This window comes from Theropithecus gelada, chromosome 10 (assembly GCF_003255815.1).
Source record: "Theropithecus gelada isolate Dixy chromosome 10, Tgel_1.0, whole genome shotgun sequence".
NCBI classification, from domain to species: Eukaryota; Metazoa; Chordata; class Mammalia; order Primates; family Cercopithecidae; genus Theropithecus; species Theropithecus gelada.
The window spans coordinates 56,052,162-56,067,971 of record NC_037678.1 but is presented as its reverse complement, the minus strand read 5'-3'; the positions used below and the strand labels follow the sequence as shown (position 1 = coordinate 56,067,971).

The window sequence follows — 15,810 nt, the reverse complement described above, 5'->3', positions numbered from 1 at the left end:
GGAGGAGAGGAGAGGAGACAAAAGGAAAAGGAAAGGAAAGGAAAAAGAAAAATCATTCAGCATTTTATCCTCCTGTCCTACCATCCATATGTGAAGATGTGCCCAGGCCTGTTGGCAGGTGTTTAGCTGCGGGGCTGCTTGACAATCCATAACTCAAGCCTAGGCTTACCTGAGCAGCCACTGCCAAAGTTGTGAAAGGCCAGCTATCAATGGTAATGAATCATCAATGTGTTGGATGACCCCAATTGTCCAATCATTCATTCATTCATTCATTCATTCAAAAAGTATTTATTGAGCACCTACTATGTGCTATTGACTATGTTCTCAGGGTACTCTGTGAACAATATAGAACAAGGCCCCTGGCTTCCATGGAGGTCATACTTTAGAAGGGGAGACAGGCAATGAACGAATAAAGAAAATTTGAGGTAGGGACAAATGTATGGAGGAAATAGAACTGGGCAATGTGACTGGAATGTAGAGAGGCGAGTAGGTGGGCTCTCTCTTCAACAGAGAAGACACTGTGCTGATGGCATCAGATCTGAGACCTCAAGGATAAAATGGAATCCATCCTATGAAGACCCCTGGGAAGAGGGTGCAAGGAAACAGGAACAGCAAGCACAAAGGCCCGGCAGTAAGGAGGCGTTTGGCTGAGATGAAGAACTGAGGAAGCCCCACATGCTGGGAAAGAGGTGTATAGGAAAAGCATAGGGGAGATAGGGGATGGGGACGGACTGGGCAAAGGCCAATGGGGACTAAATCAGGGATGGGGTCCTGCTGCAGGATTTAATGCCCAAGACAATATGATTTACATTTTGCAAACATCTCTGGGCCTGGTCTGAGAGAATGGATGTAGGGGAAGGGGCAAAAATGGAAATTGGGAGCCCAGTTCTGGATCTGCTGCATTATCCATCTAAGATGGAAATGGATTTCCAAATCCAGATGGTGGCTAGATTTGGCTGGTGACCATAGAGACCCTCAGAGTAATAAGTGGTGGATGTGTTTCAGCTATTTTGAGATAAGAGCTTGGTGCAACTTGGAACCCAGAGCCCAACTGGGGCACATGAACCCTAGCCAATTGATCCATTAGCAAATCACTGTGGAGCACCTGCCATGTACCTGGTGCTGAGTGACAAAAGATGAAAGTCCATGTCCTCATGGAGCTGATATCCGGTGGGGGAGACAGACCACACATGACTAAGTAACATATGCAGTACGTCAAATGAAGATGCATGCCATGTGAGGCAGGGAAGGAGCCAGGCATCCTTGGGTGAGACACCAAGGCTCAAAGAGAGTCTGATAGAGAAGGAAAATTTGACTTCGAACCAAGACCTGAAGGTGAGGGGGTGAGCCATGCAAACATCTGGGGCAAGAAAGAGCAGGTGCAAAGGCCCTGGGGTGGGAGCACACCCAGGAAGCAAAGGGGAGGCCAGTGGGGCTGCAGGGGCCTAAGGGAGGAGAAGAGTAAGAGGAGGCAAGGTAAGAGAAGTGGCAGGGGGTAGAGGTGGTAGGAAGTGGGTGGGATCATGCAGGGATCTCAGAGCTCACAGGAAGGACTATGTCTTCTCCTCTGAGTCATGTGGGAACTAGGGTAGCATTTGAGCAGAGGAGGCTCAGGACAGGAGCTGACTTCGTTTTTAAAGTTATTTCTCTGGTTGAGTGTGGTGGTTCATGCCTATGATCCCAGCTACTCAGGAGGCTGAGGCAGGAGGATTGCTTGAGCCCAGGAGTTTGAAACCAGCCTGGGCCAGATAGTGAGACCCCATCTCTAAAAAACATTTTCTAAAAAAATTAGCACGGCGTGGTGGTGCATGCCTGTAGTCCCAACTACTCCAGAGGCTGAGGTGGAGGATCAGTTGAGCCCAGGAGTTGGAGGCTGCAGTGAGGTATAATCATGTCACTGCACTCCAGCTTGGGTGACAGAGAAAGACCTTGTCTCTTAAAACAAACACACAAAAATAATAAAGTTATTGCTCTGCTTGATAGACCAGACTCCCCAGCAGCCTTTGACAGTGTTTTGGGGAAAAGAAAATTAGAATGAATTAAATGTTCTTGCAGCTCGAACCACCACTAAGAGTAAAATAACCCACCCCTGGGAGCTGGGTGTGTGGCTGGTGGCCAAACACATCAGTCTGGGGTTCAAATCCTAGTTCCATCACTTCCTATCTGACTTTAGGTCAGTGGTTCCCAGCGAGGGCCAATTCTGTACCCAAAGGACGTTGGGCAATGTCTGGGGGCATTTTTGGTTATCACAACTTGGGTGGAAGGGCAAAGTACTACTGGCATCTATTAGTTAGAGACCAGAAATGCTGCTAAACATCCTGCAATACACAGGTCAGCCCACCCCAGCAAAGAATTATCCCACCCAAATGTCATTGGTAACGAAGTTGAGAAACCCTGGTTAGGGTATGTCCCTTAATCTCCCTATACCTCAGTTCTTTAATTTATAAGATGGAAGTAACTACTCTAGGACTGTCATGAGAATTACAGAGTTAATCTACTGCCGGGTGCAGTGGCTCACGCCTGTAATCCCAGCACTTTAGGAAGCTGAGGTGGGCAGATCACCTGAGGCTGGGAGTTCGAGACCAGCCTGACCAACATGGAGAAACCCCATCTCTACTAAAAATGCAAAATTAGCTGGGCATGGTGGTGCATGTGTGTTATCCCAGCTACTGGGGAGGCTGAGACAGGAGAATTGCTTGAACTCGGGAGGCGGAGGTTGCGGTGAGCCGAGATAGCACCACTGCACTCTAGCCTAGGCAACAAGAGCGAAACTCCATCTCAAAACAAGCAAACAAACAACAACAACAACAACAAAAACAAAAAACAAGAGTTAACCTGTTAAAAGCAGAGATCAGCAAACTTCTGTAAAAAGCCAGATAGTAAACATTTTAGGTTTTGGGGGGCCATGAGGTCTCTGTCATAACAACATATCTCTGCCATAGGAGCAGAAAATCAGCCACAGACAACACATCAATGCTTGAGTGTGGCTAAACTTTTATTTGGGGGACATCAAAAAACAATTTTTTTTGTTTTTTCTGAGACAGGGTCTTGCTCTGTTGCCCAGGCTGGAAGGCAGTGGCACGATCTCAGCTCACAACAGCCTCGATATTCCGGGCTCAAGTGATCCTCCCACCTCAGTCTCCCAAGTAGCTAGGTCCACAGGCATGTGCCACCATGCCCGGCTAATTGTGGGTTTTTTTGGTTTATTTGTTTGTTTTTGTTTTTTTGTAAAAGGGAGGTCTTGCTCTGTTGCCCAGGCTGGTCTCTAACTCTGGGGCTCAGCTGATCCTCTCACCTCGGCCTCCCAAAGTGCTGAGATTACAGACGTGAGCTACCGCGCCTGGGCTGAAATTTGAATATCATATACTTTTTCACATGTCACAAAATATTTTTCTTCTTTTGATTTATTTCAACCACTTAAAAATACGAAAACGATTCTTAGCTCCCAGGCCGTATAAAAAACAAGCAGTAGGCTGGATGTGAAGGGCCACGGTTTACCAATCTTGATACAAAGACTTCAATAGAGCTGGGCAGTCCCAGCTACTCAAGAGGCTGAGCGGGGAGGATTGCTTGAGCTGAGGAGGTCAAGGCTGCAGTGAGCCGTGATCATGCCACTGCACTCCATCCTGGGTGACAGAGCAAGACCCCATCTCAAAATAAATAAATAAATAAAATAAAATAATAAAAAAAAGACAGAACGAATTTAACAGGAAGCTGAGTACTAGCAAAAGTTCAGTATATATAGGTTACCATTGAGAAAGAAGAAAACAGAGCATAGGGAATGATTCTAACACTCAGAGCCGGGTTACTTTGTTCTCCTGTTGGACTTTCACAATCTAACAGAACACTGACCTCAGACAAAGACACTCTGAGACTATGCAAGTCCACTGCATAATCTTGTCTAAGGGCAAGGGGGCTGTGACACCCTCAAAATCCCAACATCCCCCTCTCTTGCTAAATGAGTTACTTCTTCTTCCTTACCCAGCTCAGAATTGCCTCTGGTCTCTCTCAGTGCCCAACCTCCAGCCCAGATCCTGTCCTGGGTGCCTTTTAATACCCTCTTCCTGAGATACTCAGGGTAGCTCATGGCATGTGCACCCCACCCCCTCACTGCTGCTGTAAATGATAACTCAGCTTGTTTCATTACTAGTGTATTCCTGGGGTCTTTGGTGAAGGCCATTGACACTCTTTAGGGACCCAAGCAAGACACAAAAGAAGTTTGATTTTTTTTCTTTTTCACATGGGATTTTCCTTCACATGGAAGTCAGGCCACATACACAGCCATGTGGACATTCCTTGTCTCGCCTGCGGCTTGGGGGAGTCTCTTCCCCACCACAGGCTGCTCTCGCGGTACCCCGTTGGTACTGAGGGAACAGGATTTCCTGGTGGCTGACTGTGTCATTTTTCCTGTGCCTGGAGCTGGCCCTGTTGACCCCCTGCGGGGGCCTGAAGGTGAAAGTTGAGTCAGCTGCCCTGGGCCATAGGAATAAGGGCCCCTGGACACGAGTGCTGGGAACAGGTCCACATGCCATGCATGAGGCCAGGGTCCAGGGCACTGAAGTAGGAAGCGAGGGACTATTAATAGCACACTAAGGTTGGGGGCAAAGTTGTTCCCAGGGGATGGCCAGAGAGTAAGGACTCTGACTTGGTGACCCCCAGCCCCCACCATCTCTAGCTCACTCTACCCTCTTCCCACCTGGGTGCTGTGCAGGTGATTCCTTTATGCAGCCAGGGTTGACAGCAACTTGTCTGAGGTTACAGATAGGGAAACTGAGCTCACCAGTTGGCCACAGCCCCCATCTGACCCCGTTTGCTCTGCATCTGAGTTGAAGAGCCCTGATAAGAGATTGTATGTGCTATAAATAAGGCAGTGAAGGATATTTGTACACGCAGAACTCTAGACAGTAATTAGCTTTATCATATAAGATCAGGAAGGAGTTTTGCTTTTTCCTTATGGAGATTAGCAATGTAAAAAATGTTAATACCAGGGATTTTCTGATGATGATGATGATGATGATAAAGTCATGAAGATGAAACTGGAAAACCTGGTGCTGAGCGGAGCTCTTAGGCATTTACGCAGGATCCACCCCTGTGCTTCCTGTGACCTCAGTGACCCAAAAGACCACGTGGAAACAGGCCAGTGGGGCAAAGTCCCCAGAGAGACTTCTCTGGGTCCAGAAATTGCCAGTTGATTAGAAGCTTGATGCTTCTGTAGGGTCCTATTCACATCATACCAACCCTTGAGTTTGTGTCAGGCCAGGGGACAGAACTTTCACATTTATGATCTTACAGCTGTCTCCAAGCAGCCTTAGAGAGCTATGCAAAGTTTATTACCTTCCTCTTGACAACTGGGGAAACTGAGGCCCAGAGAGATGGGCTAAAGTTGGGATCAAGAGGACCCAATGGGTCAGTGGCAGAGTCAGCATTATACCCAGAACTTTGGATCTCCCACCCCCTGAACCTTGGTCCATTCCCAAGGCACCCACCTGGCACTTAGCAGGTCTGACGTGAAACTGATAACTCTAGTCTAGCCTCCCTGGTATGACTAAGATGTTCTTAAAGTTTGACACGAAGAGTGCCCTCGGGAAAGAGTTCTTGTGTCAAATTAGGTAAACAGCACTCCAGGGAAGGTCAAAAGCCCCCAAGTGAAGCAGGCTTATGTCCATTTATTCATTTAGCACTCATGCCAGCCTAGGTAGTGAGGATTATTATCCCCGTTTTAGGTTTGAGGAAACTGAGGCATAGAACAGTTAGTTCAATGGTCTATTTGTGTATTCATTAATTTTACACATTTACTGAACATCTACTATGTACCAACAGTGTCTTAGGTGCACAAGACTGCATCAGTGAAGATTCACGACAATGAGAAAGATTGATAGGCCCTTCACGGAGCTTGGAGTCTATGGAGGAGACAGATTGTAAACCAGGAAGCAAATCAATCCTGCTCAAGTAGGAGGGGAAATGCCAAGGTGCATCGAGGTAGAAGGTCTTATTACCCGTGCCTCCAATGCCTGGAAGTCTCATAGGTAGTTTTTAATACAACTGCCATATATTAACCACTTCCTATGTACCTGGCTCTTGTTTCTCACGTAAGAGGCAGCATCCTTGTTTTATAGATGAGGAAAGTTGCAGAAGGTGGGTTAGCTTATGGATGAAGACAACGCTTCACCCAACATTAAAGACCCTTGTGTTGTGAAGGGTGGTATCCTGGGCCTTCCTATAAAAGAAAGATGTAGATGGCAAGCTAGCTTTCTATGGACAGAAAAAAAGGAGGGGAAAGAGTTTAGATTCAAAAGCCAGGTGGAGGGCCAGACGTAGTGGTTCATGCCTGTAATCCCAGTGCTCTGGGAGGCCAAGGCTAGAGGATCACTTGAGCCTGTGAGTTTGAGGCTGCAGCGAGCTGATTGCACCACTGCACTCCAGCCTAGGAGACAGAGGAAGACCCTGTCTCTAAAAAACAAAAACAAAATCCAGGTGGGTCCCTTACTGGCCAAGGGACATTGGGCCAATCATGGCTGTGAGCTTCAGTTTCCTCCTCTGTAAAATGGGCATGCTAATAGCATCTCCCCACAGGGCTGGGGTGGAGGACCTAATGAGAGCGTGCATGCAGAGGGCCACTGGCAAAGCCATCGGTCACATGGCCCCTGGGTCGCCCAGAACTGGGTAAAGGAACTGGAGAAATGCAACGGGGCTGCCCTCCAAGTCTGAGGACCTCTGGAGTCTTATCCAGATAGACCCACTCTGCCCTAGGTTCTGCCTCCTCTGTACCAGGCACCATGGCAAGGTGCTTATAAGCACAGATTCTGGATTCAGACAGAGCTCAGCAAATCACCATGTTACTTTGGGCAAATCATTTTGCTTCTCTGCACCTCAGTTTCCTCATCTATAAAATGGGCATCATTACCTCCCAGTACAATTACGAAGATCAGATGAGCTAATGAGTATAAAAAAATTAGCATGGTATCTGGCATGTGGTGTTTGCTCAGAAAATGAGAGCTCAGCTCACATGATGATTATGGTTGCTGCTGGTGCTACAGATGTCCCTCATGAACCTATAGCTCCTAGCAACTTCCTCGTGCCTCTCCTAGCCCACTGGCAGAATCTCTACTCCCTCCACCCCTGTCCTCGCCTCCTGCCACCTGGTCAAAGCTCAGAACTGGATGAAAGGGAATAGCTCTCTTTGCACTGGAATTAGCCTTGTTTTAGGTCTTAGAGGCTGATCATTAACCAATTCCTTCTCCCCGATCCCATGGCCTGTAAAGGCAGGTATCTATCCCAACCCCCAGGGTCCCCTCCCTCCTGACATCCTGCAGCATGGGAAAAGACTCTGGACTTCACTGCATGGTCACCACTGTGTGTGGCCTTGGGCAAGTCCCTTCCCCTTCCTGAGTCTCAGATTTTTCATTCTCACAATGAGGGACTTGGCTTTCAATCATTTGCTTTGCCACTTCGTAAAAAGTCTCATGTGGGAGGCAGAATAATGGAGCCTGAGAATGCAGGCTCTGAAGTCAGCCAGCCTGGATTCAAAATACCAGAGCCACTGTTTGGAAACTGGGTAACGGGGGGTGGGGGGACTCTTTTTCATTCCTTCCTCAATTTCCATTTCTCTAAATGAGGTCAATGCTTGTTCCATCTCATTCAGATATAAGGCCCACCTAAGAGTCCGCACATAAACTAAGTGCACAGTAAACATTGGTTATCATTGCTTAGAAGCTCAGTGTACAAAATGAATAAACTGAATCTAACTAGGGTTGAAATGGAGGAAAGGGCAGAGTCCCAGGTGCTTGCTGCCACCCCAGGGTGACCATCAGGCAGTTCTCTTAAGGGAAACAGTTTGAAAGCCAAGAAAGCCAATATTGTACAGCTGGGGTCAGTGACCAAAATATGCAGCCCCAATCCAGCCCGCCGCCTGTTTTTGTGTGGCCTGCCAACTAGGAATGGCTTTTACATTTTGAAATGGTTGAAAAAAATCTATAGAAGAATATTTCCTGTTATGAAAATTATATGAAATTTTCATTTCAGCACCCATGAATACAGTTTTATTGGCACATTGCCACACCTGCTCGTTTGTTTTATCTGTGGCTGCTTTCTCACTGCAAGGGCAGTGTTGAGTAGTTGCACAGAGTGGCCCACAAAGCCTGCAGTATTTTTTATTTGGTCATTTGTAGACAGAATTTGTTAATCCATGCTATAAAGCTTCTCTTCCCTTCCTCATGGAAGACCCCACCCTTGCGTAGAGCTGACTCTGCCACTGCCAATGCTATGATCCTGAACACATCATCTCACCTCTCCGAACTTCATCTGTAAAGTACATATACTCATTTCTAGTGTTCAGGGCTGCCGTGAAAATAAAATAAGCAGGATCCCTTAGTGTATGATGGGGAAATACTCATGTGACTGTCAGTGAGGTTAACTTAGATGGTACATGGATAAACATTTAAGTTTTAACAGATATATATTTAATTTAATTCATATTTTAAAAACTAGAACTAGCACACAAAACCTATGGTTTCATGGATAATGCTTGCTGTGTTCACTGAGGTAAATGATCCAAAGCCACAGAAGCAGATCTGCCACCTATCTCCTAAGATGTGGCTCCTGTCTTTGGGTCTCGGGTGCCATCATATTCACATTCCACCTGGCAGAAAGGGCAGAACCTGGAAGTTGTACACATCACTTCCACCTACATTCCATTGACCAGACTCAGTTACCTGACCAAGTCTTATCACAAGAGTAGTTTCAGCCTTTCCTCAGAGAGGAAAGCAATTGGGTTCTATTCCTAAAAGAACAAAGGAACAATCGATGCTGGGGTTCAACTAGCCATTTCTGCCCACATATGTATCAATTCAAATCTTCCTCTTAAAATAGTTATATAAATTAAAAGCAAGACATTTTAAAGTGACATGATGTGGCAACCACTTTGCAACCATAAGACCAGGGGAACCACAGAGTCGCCAATGAAAAGTCATGACATCATTGTGCCTCTGAATTGATCCTGGACTTCTTTAACTTCACTATGTGATTTGGGAAAATCATTTCCCTCTTGGAGCCTGAATATAGTCATCTAAAAATACAATGGCTGTATACGTTTTGTTTTGTTAAGAACACAAGTTCAGGCCGGGCGCGGTGGCTCAAGCCTGTAATCCCAGCACTTTGGGAGGCCGAGACGGGCGGATCACGAGTTCAGGAGATCGAGACCATCCTGGCTAACACGGTGAAACCCCGTCTCTACTAAAATACAAAAAAAATTAGCCGGGCGAGGTGGCAGGCGCCTGTAGTCCCAGCTACTCGGGAGGCTGAGGCAGGAGAATGGCGGGAACCCGGGAGGCGGAGCTTGCAGTGAGCTGAGATCCGGCCACTGCACTCCAGCCTGGGCTACAGAGCCAGACTCCGTCTCAAAAAAAAAAAAAAAAAAAAAAAAAAAAGAACACAAGTTCAGAGGATTGAGGGAATCAAATCCCTCTGTTCATAATACGTTATCACTATTTACTGCACAAAGCTTCTATTTTCTATAATTGATTGGGTCTTTTTAGTCCTTTCTCTCCCCATTTCCCACTCTCACCCTTGCCATAGCAACCATTCTGATATGTTTAATGCGTAGCTTTTCATTATACATTTCTTACACAATGTTTTGTCGTTCATGTGTATTTTCAGCTTACATATGGAGGGTGTATTCTAGATCTCATTCTGGTTTTTACCCGCAATCATAACTGCTCTGTGAGATCCCTTTATAGAAGTGTATGGTTCACTAATTCTTCTCTCTTTTAAAAGCAGCATAATGCTCAATGGCATGTACCCACCATTTTTGCCTTTGCCTGTATCGCTACATGCCTAGCGATAAAGCCCATGTAGCCACCAATCCCCACACCACAGAGAGTGCTACAGTGAATATCACTATGTGTGCTCCCTCCTGGACCTAAGAGAGGATTTCTTTGGTGTCTGGGAGCAAAACTGCTGGGTTACACAGTATAAACACATTTAATGTGATTAAATCCTTGCACAAGATCCTTAAGAAACTCTAACCCAGTCCACACTCTTTCTAGCAGTGCACGAGAGTTCCTGTGGCCCCCATTCCTGCCAACATGGGGATTCACCAGCTTTCTTATTTCTGCCTGTCTCATTGATTGAAATGTCATTGTTTCAATTTGCATTTCTCTGAATACTGGTGATGCTGACCATCTCTTTGGATGCTGTAAAACAAGGTTTAATTACAGTACCTACTTCATAGAGCTGTTTTGAGAGTTAAGGGAGATAATGTATGTAAAGAGGTCAACTCACTGCTCAGTATACAGTATGTGCTTAATAAAAGCAAATTTTAAAAAACCAAGGTACCATGATTTCTTATCTAATTATCAGTCATTGTCATAATTAAAACATCTGACACATAGCAGGTGCTCAATAAGTGTGCATGCCCTTGGCCTTCCCTGACATCCTTTGGACATCCCATTCTCACTTCCAAATCCTGGTGGAGTTGGCCCCAATTCCTTTGCACAGCCTCACCTGTATTCTCTTCACTCTCCTGGCCGGGGTCCTTTCGAACCTCCTTCTCACCAAAGAGACTTTTCAGGATGGCATTGGCAATGGGAAGCATCATGGCAGTGGAAGCAGTGTTGCTCAGCCACATGGACAGGAACGAGGTGGTCACCATCATCCCCAGGATGAGCCTACAGAGCAGATGGCATTAGAGACAAATCCAGAGCCCAGGGCCCAGGAGATCCTCTGGTCCCAGTTTGCCATCCCTGAGGAATCCAATCCATCCATTTTACAGATGGAAACTTGAGACTTAAAGCAGAAACCAAATGCACTCACCAGGTTTATTTTAGATCTAAGAAAACTGTGGTTCAAGGTGTTTAAGTGAACTGTCCACAGGTACCCAGGTTATAAAGACATCTCAAGCCTGACATTTTCTCTTTCTTGCCCCCAAATCCTCAATGACAGCCATTTCAGAATAAAGTTGCCAGGGCACCAAGACACTCCACTATCTTTCCCTCATGGCCTTCTCAGCTTCCTCCCCCTTTTCCCCTCCCATTCTTACCCTGCTGAGACTCTGCTGAACTTCTTACTAGCACCCAATGCCTTTACTCCTCTGCCTCCCTGCCTTTGCTTGGTCCATTCCCACCAACAGAATCTAAGTCTCAGGATTTTTTCTCTTTATATCGAACTCTGAATCCACCTGGCATTTACTTAGATGCATAATACAAAGTAAGATGTAAATCCATTTTTTAATAGAATAAACCAATTATCCCAACTCCCACCATTTACTGGATAATCCTTCCTTCGGATCTGGATTTCCTTTAGATTTATTCTGTTTCAAAAATCTGTTTTCAGACTTGTGTCTTACTGTTTTAGTTACTGTAACTTTAGAATATATTTAAGAGCAGCCCTGCTCATTCTTCAAAGTTAAGCTCAAATATGACTTCCTCTAGGAAGTTCCCCCCTATCCCCCTACCTCTCATGTGGGCTCTCACACCATGGTGTGCCCCTTAGAGATCAAATTCCACTTGGCATCGGAATCAGTTCCATAGATGGAGTCTGTCCCACAGGACTGGCAGCTCCTCTAGGAGGAGGCACAGCTACAGAGCCTAGCAGAGCAGTTGGCACAGAGATGATGCTAGAAACCTAGGAGTCATCCAGAACCTTTTTTTCCTACACTCTCCCCTGTGTCAATTTTATCACCCAAACTGCTCTCAAATCTATCCAATCTGTTCATCTCCACTGCCACCTCCTAGTCCAAGCTGCTACTGTCTTTTGTCGGGACACTCTAAATGGCCTTCTAACTGGGATGTATCAGCTTCTCATTCTGGTACTCTCCTATCTGATCTCTACAAGGCAACTAAGAGGAATCTTTAAAAAAATGCAAATCTGAAGGAAATGAGATGTATTTGAAAAAAAAATGCACATCTGGCCATGTCACTCCTCAGCTTATAACCTTTAAAAAAACAGATTTATAACTATAAGTCTATGGATATAATTCAGAACTGGATTGGAGGAAAATGTGTATCTTCATTTTGCTAACATCTAATCAAATTAAGCATTTCCATCAGTGATAAACAGTCAACAAAGTTCAGGTGTATGAGCAGTGCCTGAGGCTCTGTCACCCCCAAAAAAAATCCCTGACATTTTCTCTCTCTCTCTTTCTTTTCTCTATCTCTTTCTCTCTTTCTTTCTCTCTCTCTTTTTTGAGACAGGGTCTCACTGTCACTGAGGCTGGAGTACAGTAGCATGATCTTGGCTCACTGCAACCTCCGCCTCCTGGGGTCAAGCGATCTGCCCACCTCAGCTTTCTGAGTAGCTGGGATCACAGGCATGCGCCACCACGCCCAGCAAATTTTTTGTATTTTGGTAGAGACGGAGGTTTTGCCATGTTGGTCAGAGTGGTCTTGAACTCCTGGCCTCAAGCGATCCGCTTGCCTCAGCCTCCCAAAGTGCTGGGATTACAGGCGGGAGCCACTGCGCCTGGCAAGATCCCTGATACTTTAAAATGACATTATAATCACTGCAGACATCTTGAAATATCAACACTCAAAGCTGCTCAACATGATGGCTGTGATCAGGCCCATCGCTCGGTCTTGCCGGCTGCTGTGTTAATAAAACGGTACCTACCTGTACCAGGGCGCAGGTGTCTGTGTTTACAAAAAAAAATTAGATAATTGCATTTTGCTGTAGTTGTTGTTTCAAACTCTATTGTGCTTTATGCATTTAAAAAATATTATTCTGGGAAGATCCTTAAGATTCACCAAATTGCCAAAGGGGTTCATGGAACAAAAAATAAGATGAAAATAACACCCCTATTTTAGAGGCCACCCAATCCTCTACGAATAAAAGTCCAAATCCTAACCAGAGGGCCTGAGGCTCTCTAGGATTGTGACCCTGACTCTCCTTCCCTTCCAGTCCATCTTCCCATATCCTCTGCATACCCCTGACCTTCAACTCCCACCTGATCTTCATCACCTAGGCAGGTAAATAGCAAACAAGAATGCTAACAGCCAGCATTGTCTGCTCAGGTGTAGGGGATTTACCTGCATTTGCTCATCTAATCCTCACTAAACTCTATGAGGTGGGTGCCACTACATCACTATTTCACAGGCAGGCAGAGGTTAAGTCATTTTTCAGAGCAGGTCATCTGGGATTCAGCCCTGAGCAGTCGGGGTCAAACTGCCAGTGTGGCCCCCTCCAAAACTATGGGACTGGAATCCCTGGGGGTGGGGCCTGGGGGTCAGCATCTCATCTCCCCAGGTGGTTCTTCTGCACCTTTGAGAACAGCTTTCCATGATGGGCCTAGTGCTGCGTCTAGCATGCAGCGGGTGCTTGCTAAATAGCTGAGAAATAAATAAATAAATAAATGGTGGGAACCGATGATTTCTTGGCCTGGACGAGTAAACCAAGAAGAGCAGGTATAGGCTCCAGAGGTGTGGTCCCTCTGCCTCTCCACTGTAGGGCTGGAACCGTTACCTGTTCTTACCTGGCCGGCTGGACTCCAACAAGCATCAGGATCTTGAGGGCGATTCGCCGGTGCAGATTCCACTCCTCAATGGCGCTGGCCATGATCAGGCCACTGAGGAAGAGGAAGTTGGTGTCGAGGAAGTACTGGGGGCAGACCTTGTTGGAAGGCAAGATGCCCATGAAGGGGAAGAGGACGATGGGCAGCAGCGCTGTCACTGAGAGCGGCAGGGCCTCCGTGCACCAGTACACCGCCATGAGCAGGATGATAAACAAGCAGCGGCCTTCCTGCAGGAGGAGATGCATGCTCAGAGGGTCAGTGGGGCTCAGGGCAGAGGGGGAAGGAGGCCCAGGGCTCGGGGCAGAGGGGGAAGGAGGCCCAGGGCTCGGGGAAGAGGGGGAAGGAGGCCTGGGGCTGGGGGGAGACGGGGAAGGAGGCCTGCGGCAGGGCCTGCCCTGGCTCGTTCTCAGGGCAGCAGTGGAGCAAGTGTGTGCCTAAGGCGTTAACTTTAAGCAGGTGGCGTCACCTTTCTAAGCGTCACTTTGCTCAACTATAAAATGAAGAAGCTATTTTGGTCCACCTCATAGGACTGTTTGAGAATGAAGTGAAATACACTGTTGTCTTAGAGATAAAGATGAGAATGAAAATAGTTTACTTGATAGGGGATCCCAGGAGGTTCTGGAAGGACAGTGGGGAAGTGAAACAGAAGGAAGCCAATCCAGAGAGTGTCCCATGAGAAGGTTACCACTGTGAACACCTGGATCTCAATTCTGATGGGGAACCCTGGGGACAGGGCAGACCATGCTTCAGTGTGTGTCCCATGAGAAGGTTACCACTGTGGACACCTGAAGCTCAATTCTGATGGGGAACCCTGGGGACAGGGCAGACCATGCTTCGGTGTGTGTCTCATGAGAAGGTTACCACTGTGGACACCTGAAGCTCAATTCTGATGGGGAACCCTGGCGAAAGGGCAAATCATGCCTTAGAGTTGTCTCAACTGGAGGCAAGGAAGTTGGAGCATTTATCTGCCAACTCCTGGCCATCGTTGGTTGAGGGCTGATACTGGGAGCATTAACTTTCAGCACTTCCGGCATCCTTATGTGCAGACTGAGCACGCTCCTGCAGCCAGAGGCAACGCTCCCGCAGACCATATCAGAGGCAGTAAGAAGCTACTGGTGTGTGCGGAAATGGTGAGCACCAGTGGGGGTGTAGAAGGGGCACAGGGAGCAACTGCCACATCCTTATGCAGTACTTAGCACAATGCCCAACACATAATGCATACTCCATAAACAACAATAGCTGACATCTGTTGGGCTATTAAGTACCAGGTGCTATTTATTCCTAACAAAATCCTAGTGAAGTAGGTATGATTATTATCCCCATTTGATGGATTAGGAAACTGAGGTGCAAAGAGGTCATTAGCAAGGTAAAGGCTGTGCAGACCAGGGTAGACCAAGGCAATCTACTTCTATAGCCAGACCTTCATACAAGTGCCCTGCTGCTGTTCTCAGCTGAATATTAGAACCAATGAAGGGCAGACGAAGTAATTTAAGTCTAATCAGTGGTTGCCAGGGTTAGGGTGGAAGGTCTATGTTGTGGGGGGCATAGGTAGGGGTTGCGGAGGAGCACAGAGGAAACTTTTGGGCTGATGGCAATGTTCTATACCTAGATTGGAGTGGTAGCTACATTGGTGTGCATATTTGTCAAAACCTGTCAAACTACACACCTGTTCTCATCATGAGAGTGATAATGACAATGACTTCACATCTAATGCATCCGTGTCCCACAGGATTCATAATACTTAATGTCCCATTATTCGCGTGGTCACTGTTGGAATGAAACTATTCCTGCCCTGCCCTTGCTTTCTTATGTCCTCTCAAGGCAATGATCTTGCATGTTCTAGGAAACATGAACTTTTTCCTGGATTTGGTCCTGTCCGGAGCCATCTTATGGCTCTTACTTCCTACTTACAGTAAGTTTTGTTAACTTTGTTCCATGTCCATAGGACATCGAACACAGCACCATGCTAAGAGAACATATCCTCAGTGAAACAGGACAGGTATCAGGTTACATGGGGGATGCTATGATTAGTTAATCCATCTTACAGGGAGGCCAGGGAGGGACCACAGAGACCCATCAGACAGCTGTGGCAACAATCCAGGCAAAAGACACTGGCCACTAGGGCCCATTGCCGGCAGTTGTTGGTAGTGAGAAATAGTTGAATTCTCGATCTATTTCCAAGGTCACGTCTGACAGCTTGGCTGATAGATCTGTTGTGATATGTGAGCAAAGAGAGAGGTCAAGGGCAATTCCAAGTTGTAGGTCTCGGCAGTGGGAAGGTGGGGTTGTCATTTACTGAGATGGGGGAG

The 15,810-nt window shown here is 46.7% G+C and overlaps 1 protein-coding gene across 4 annotated transcripts in view; it reads right to left on the bottom strand.

Annotated features, from left to right (window-relative positions):
* SLC13A3 (solute carrier family 13 member 3) overlaps nucleotides 1–15,810 on the bottom strand; it is a 128,288-nt gene that overhangs the window by 40,559 nt on the left and 71,919 nt on the right. For 2 of the 4 annotated variants that reach the window (XM_025399167.1, XM_025399168.1), the window contains exons 2-3: nucleotides 13,463–13,728; nucleotides 10,501–10,664 (exon numbers count right to left, since the gene is read on the bottom strand). In XM_025399167.1, coding sequence (XP_025254952.1) covers nucleotides 10,501–10,664; nucleotides 13,463–13,728 — 430 coding nt within the window. The remainder of the gene's footprint in view (nucleotides 1–10,500; nucleotides 10,665–13,462; nucleotides 13,729–15,810) is intronic. The other 2 variants (XM_025399165.1, XM_025399169.1) reach the window with 2 other exon arrangements.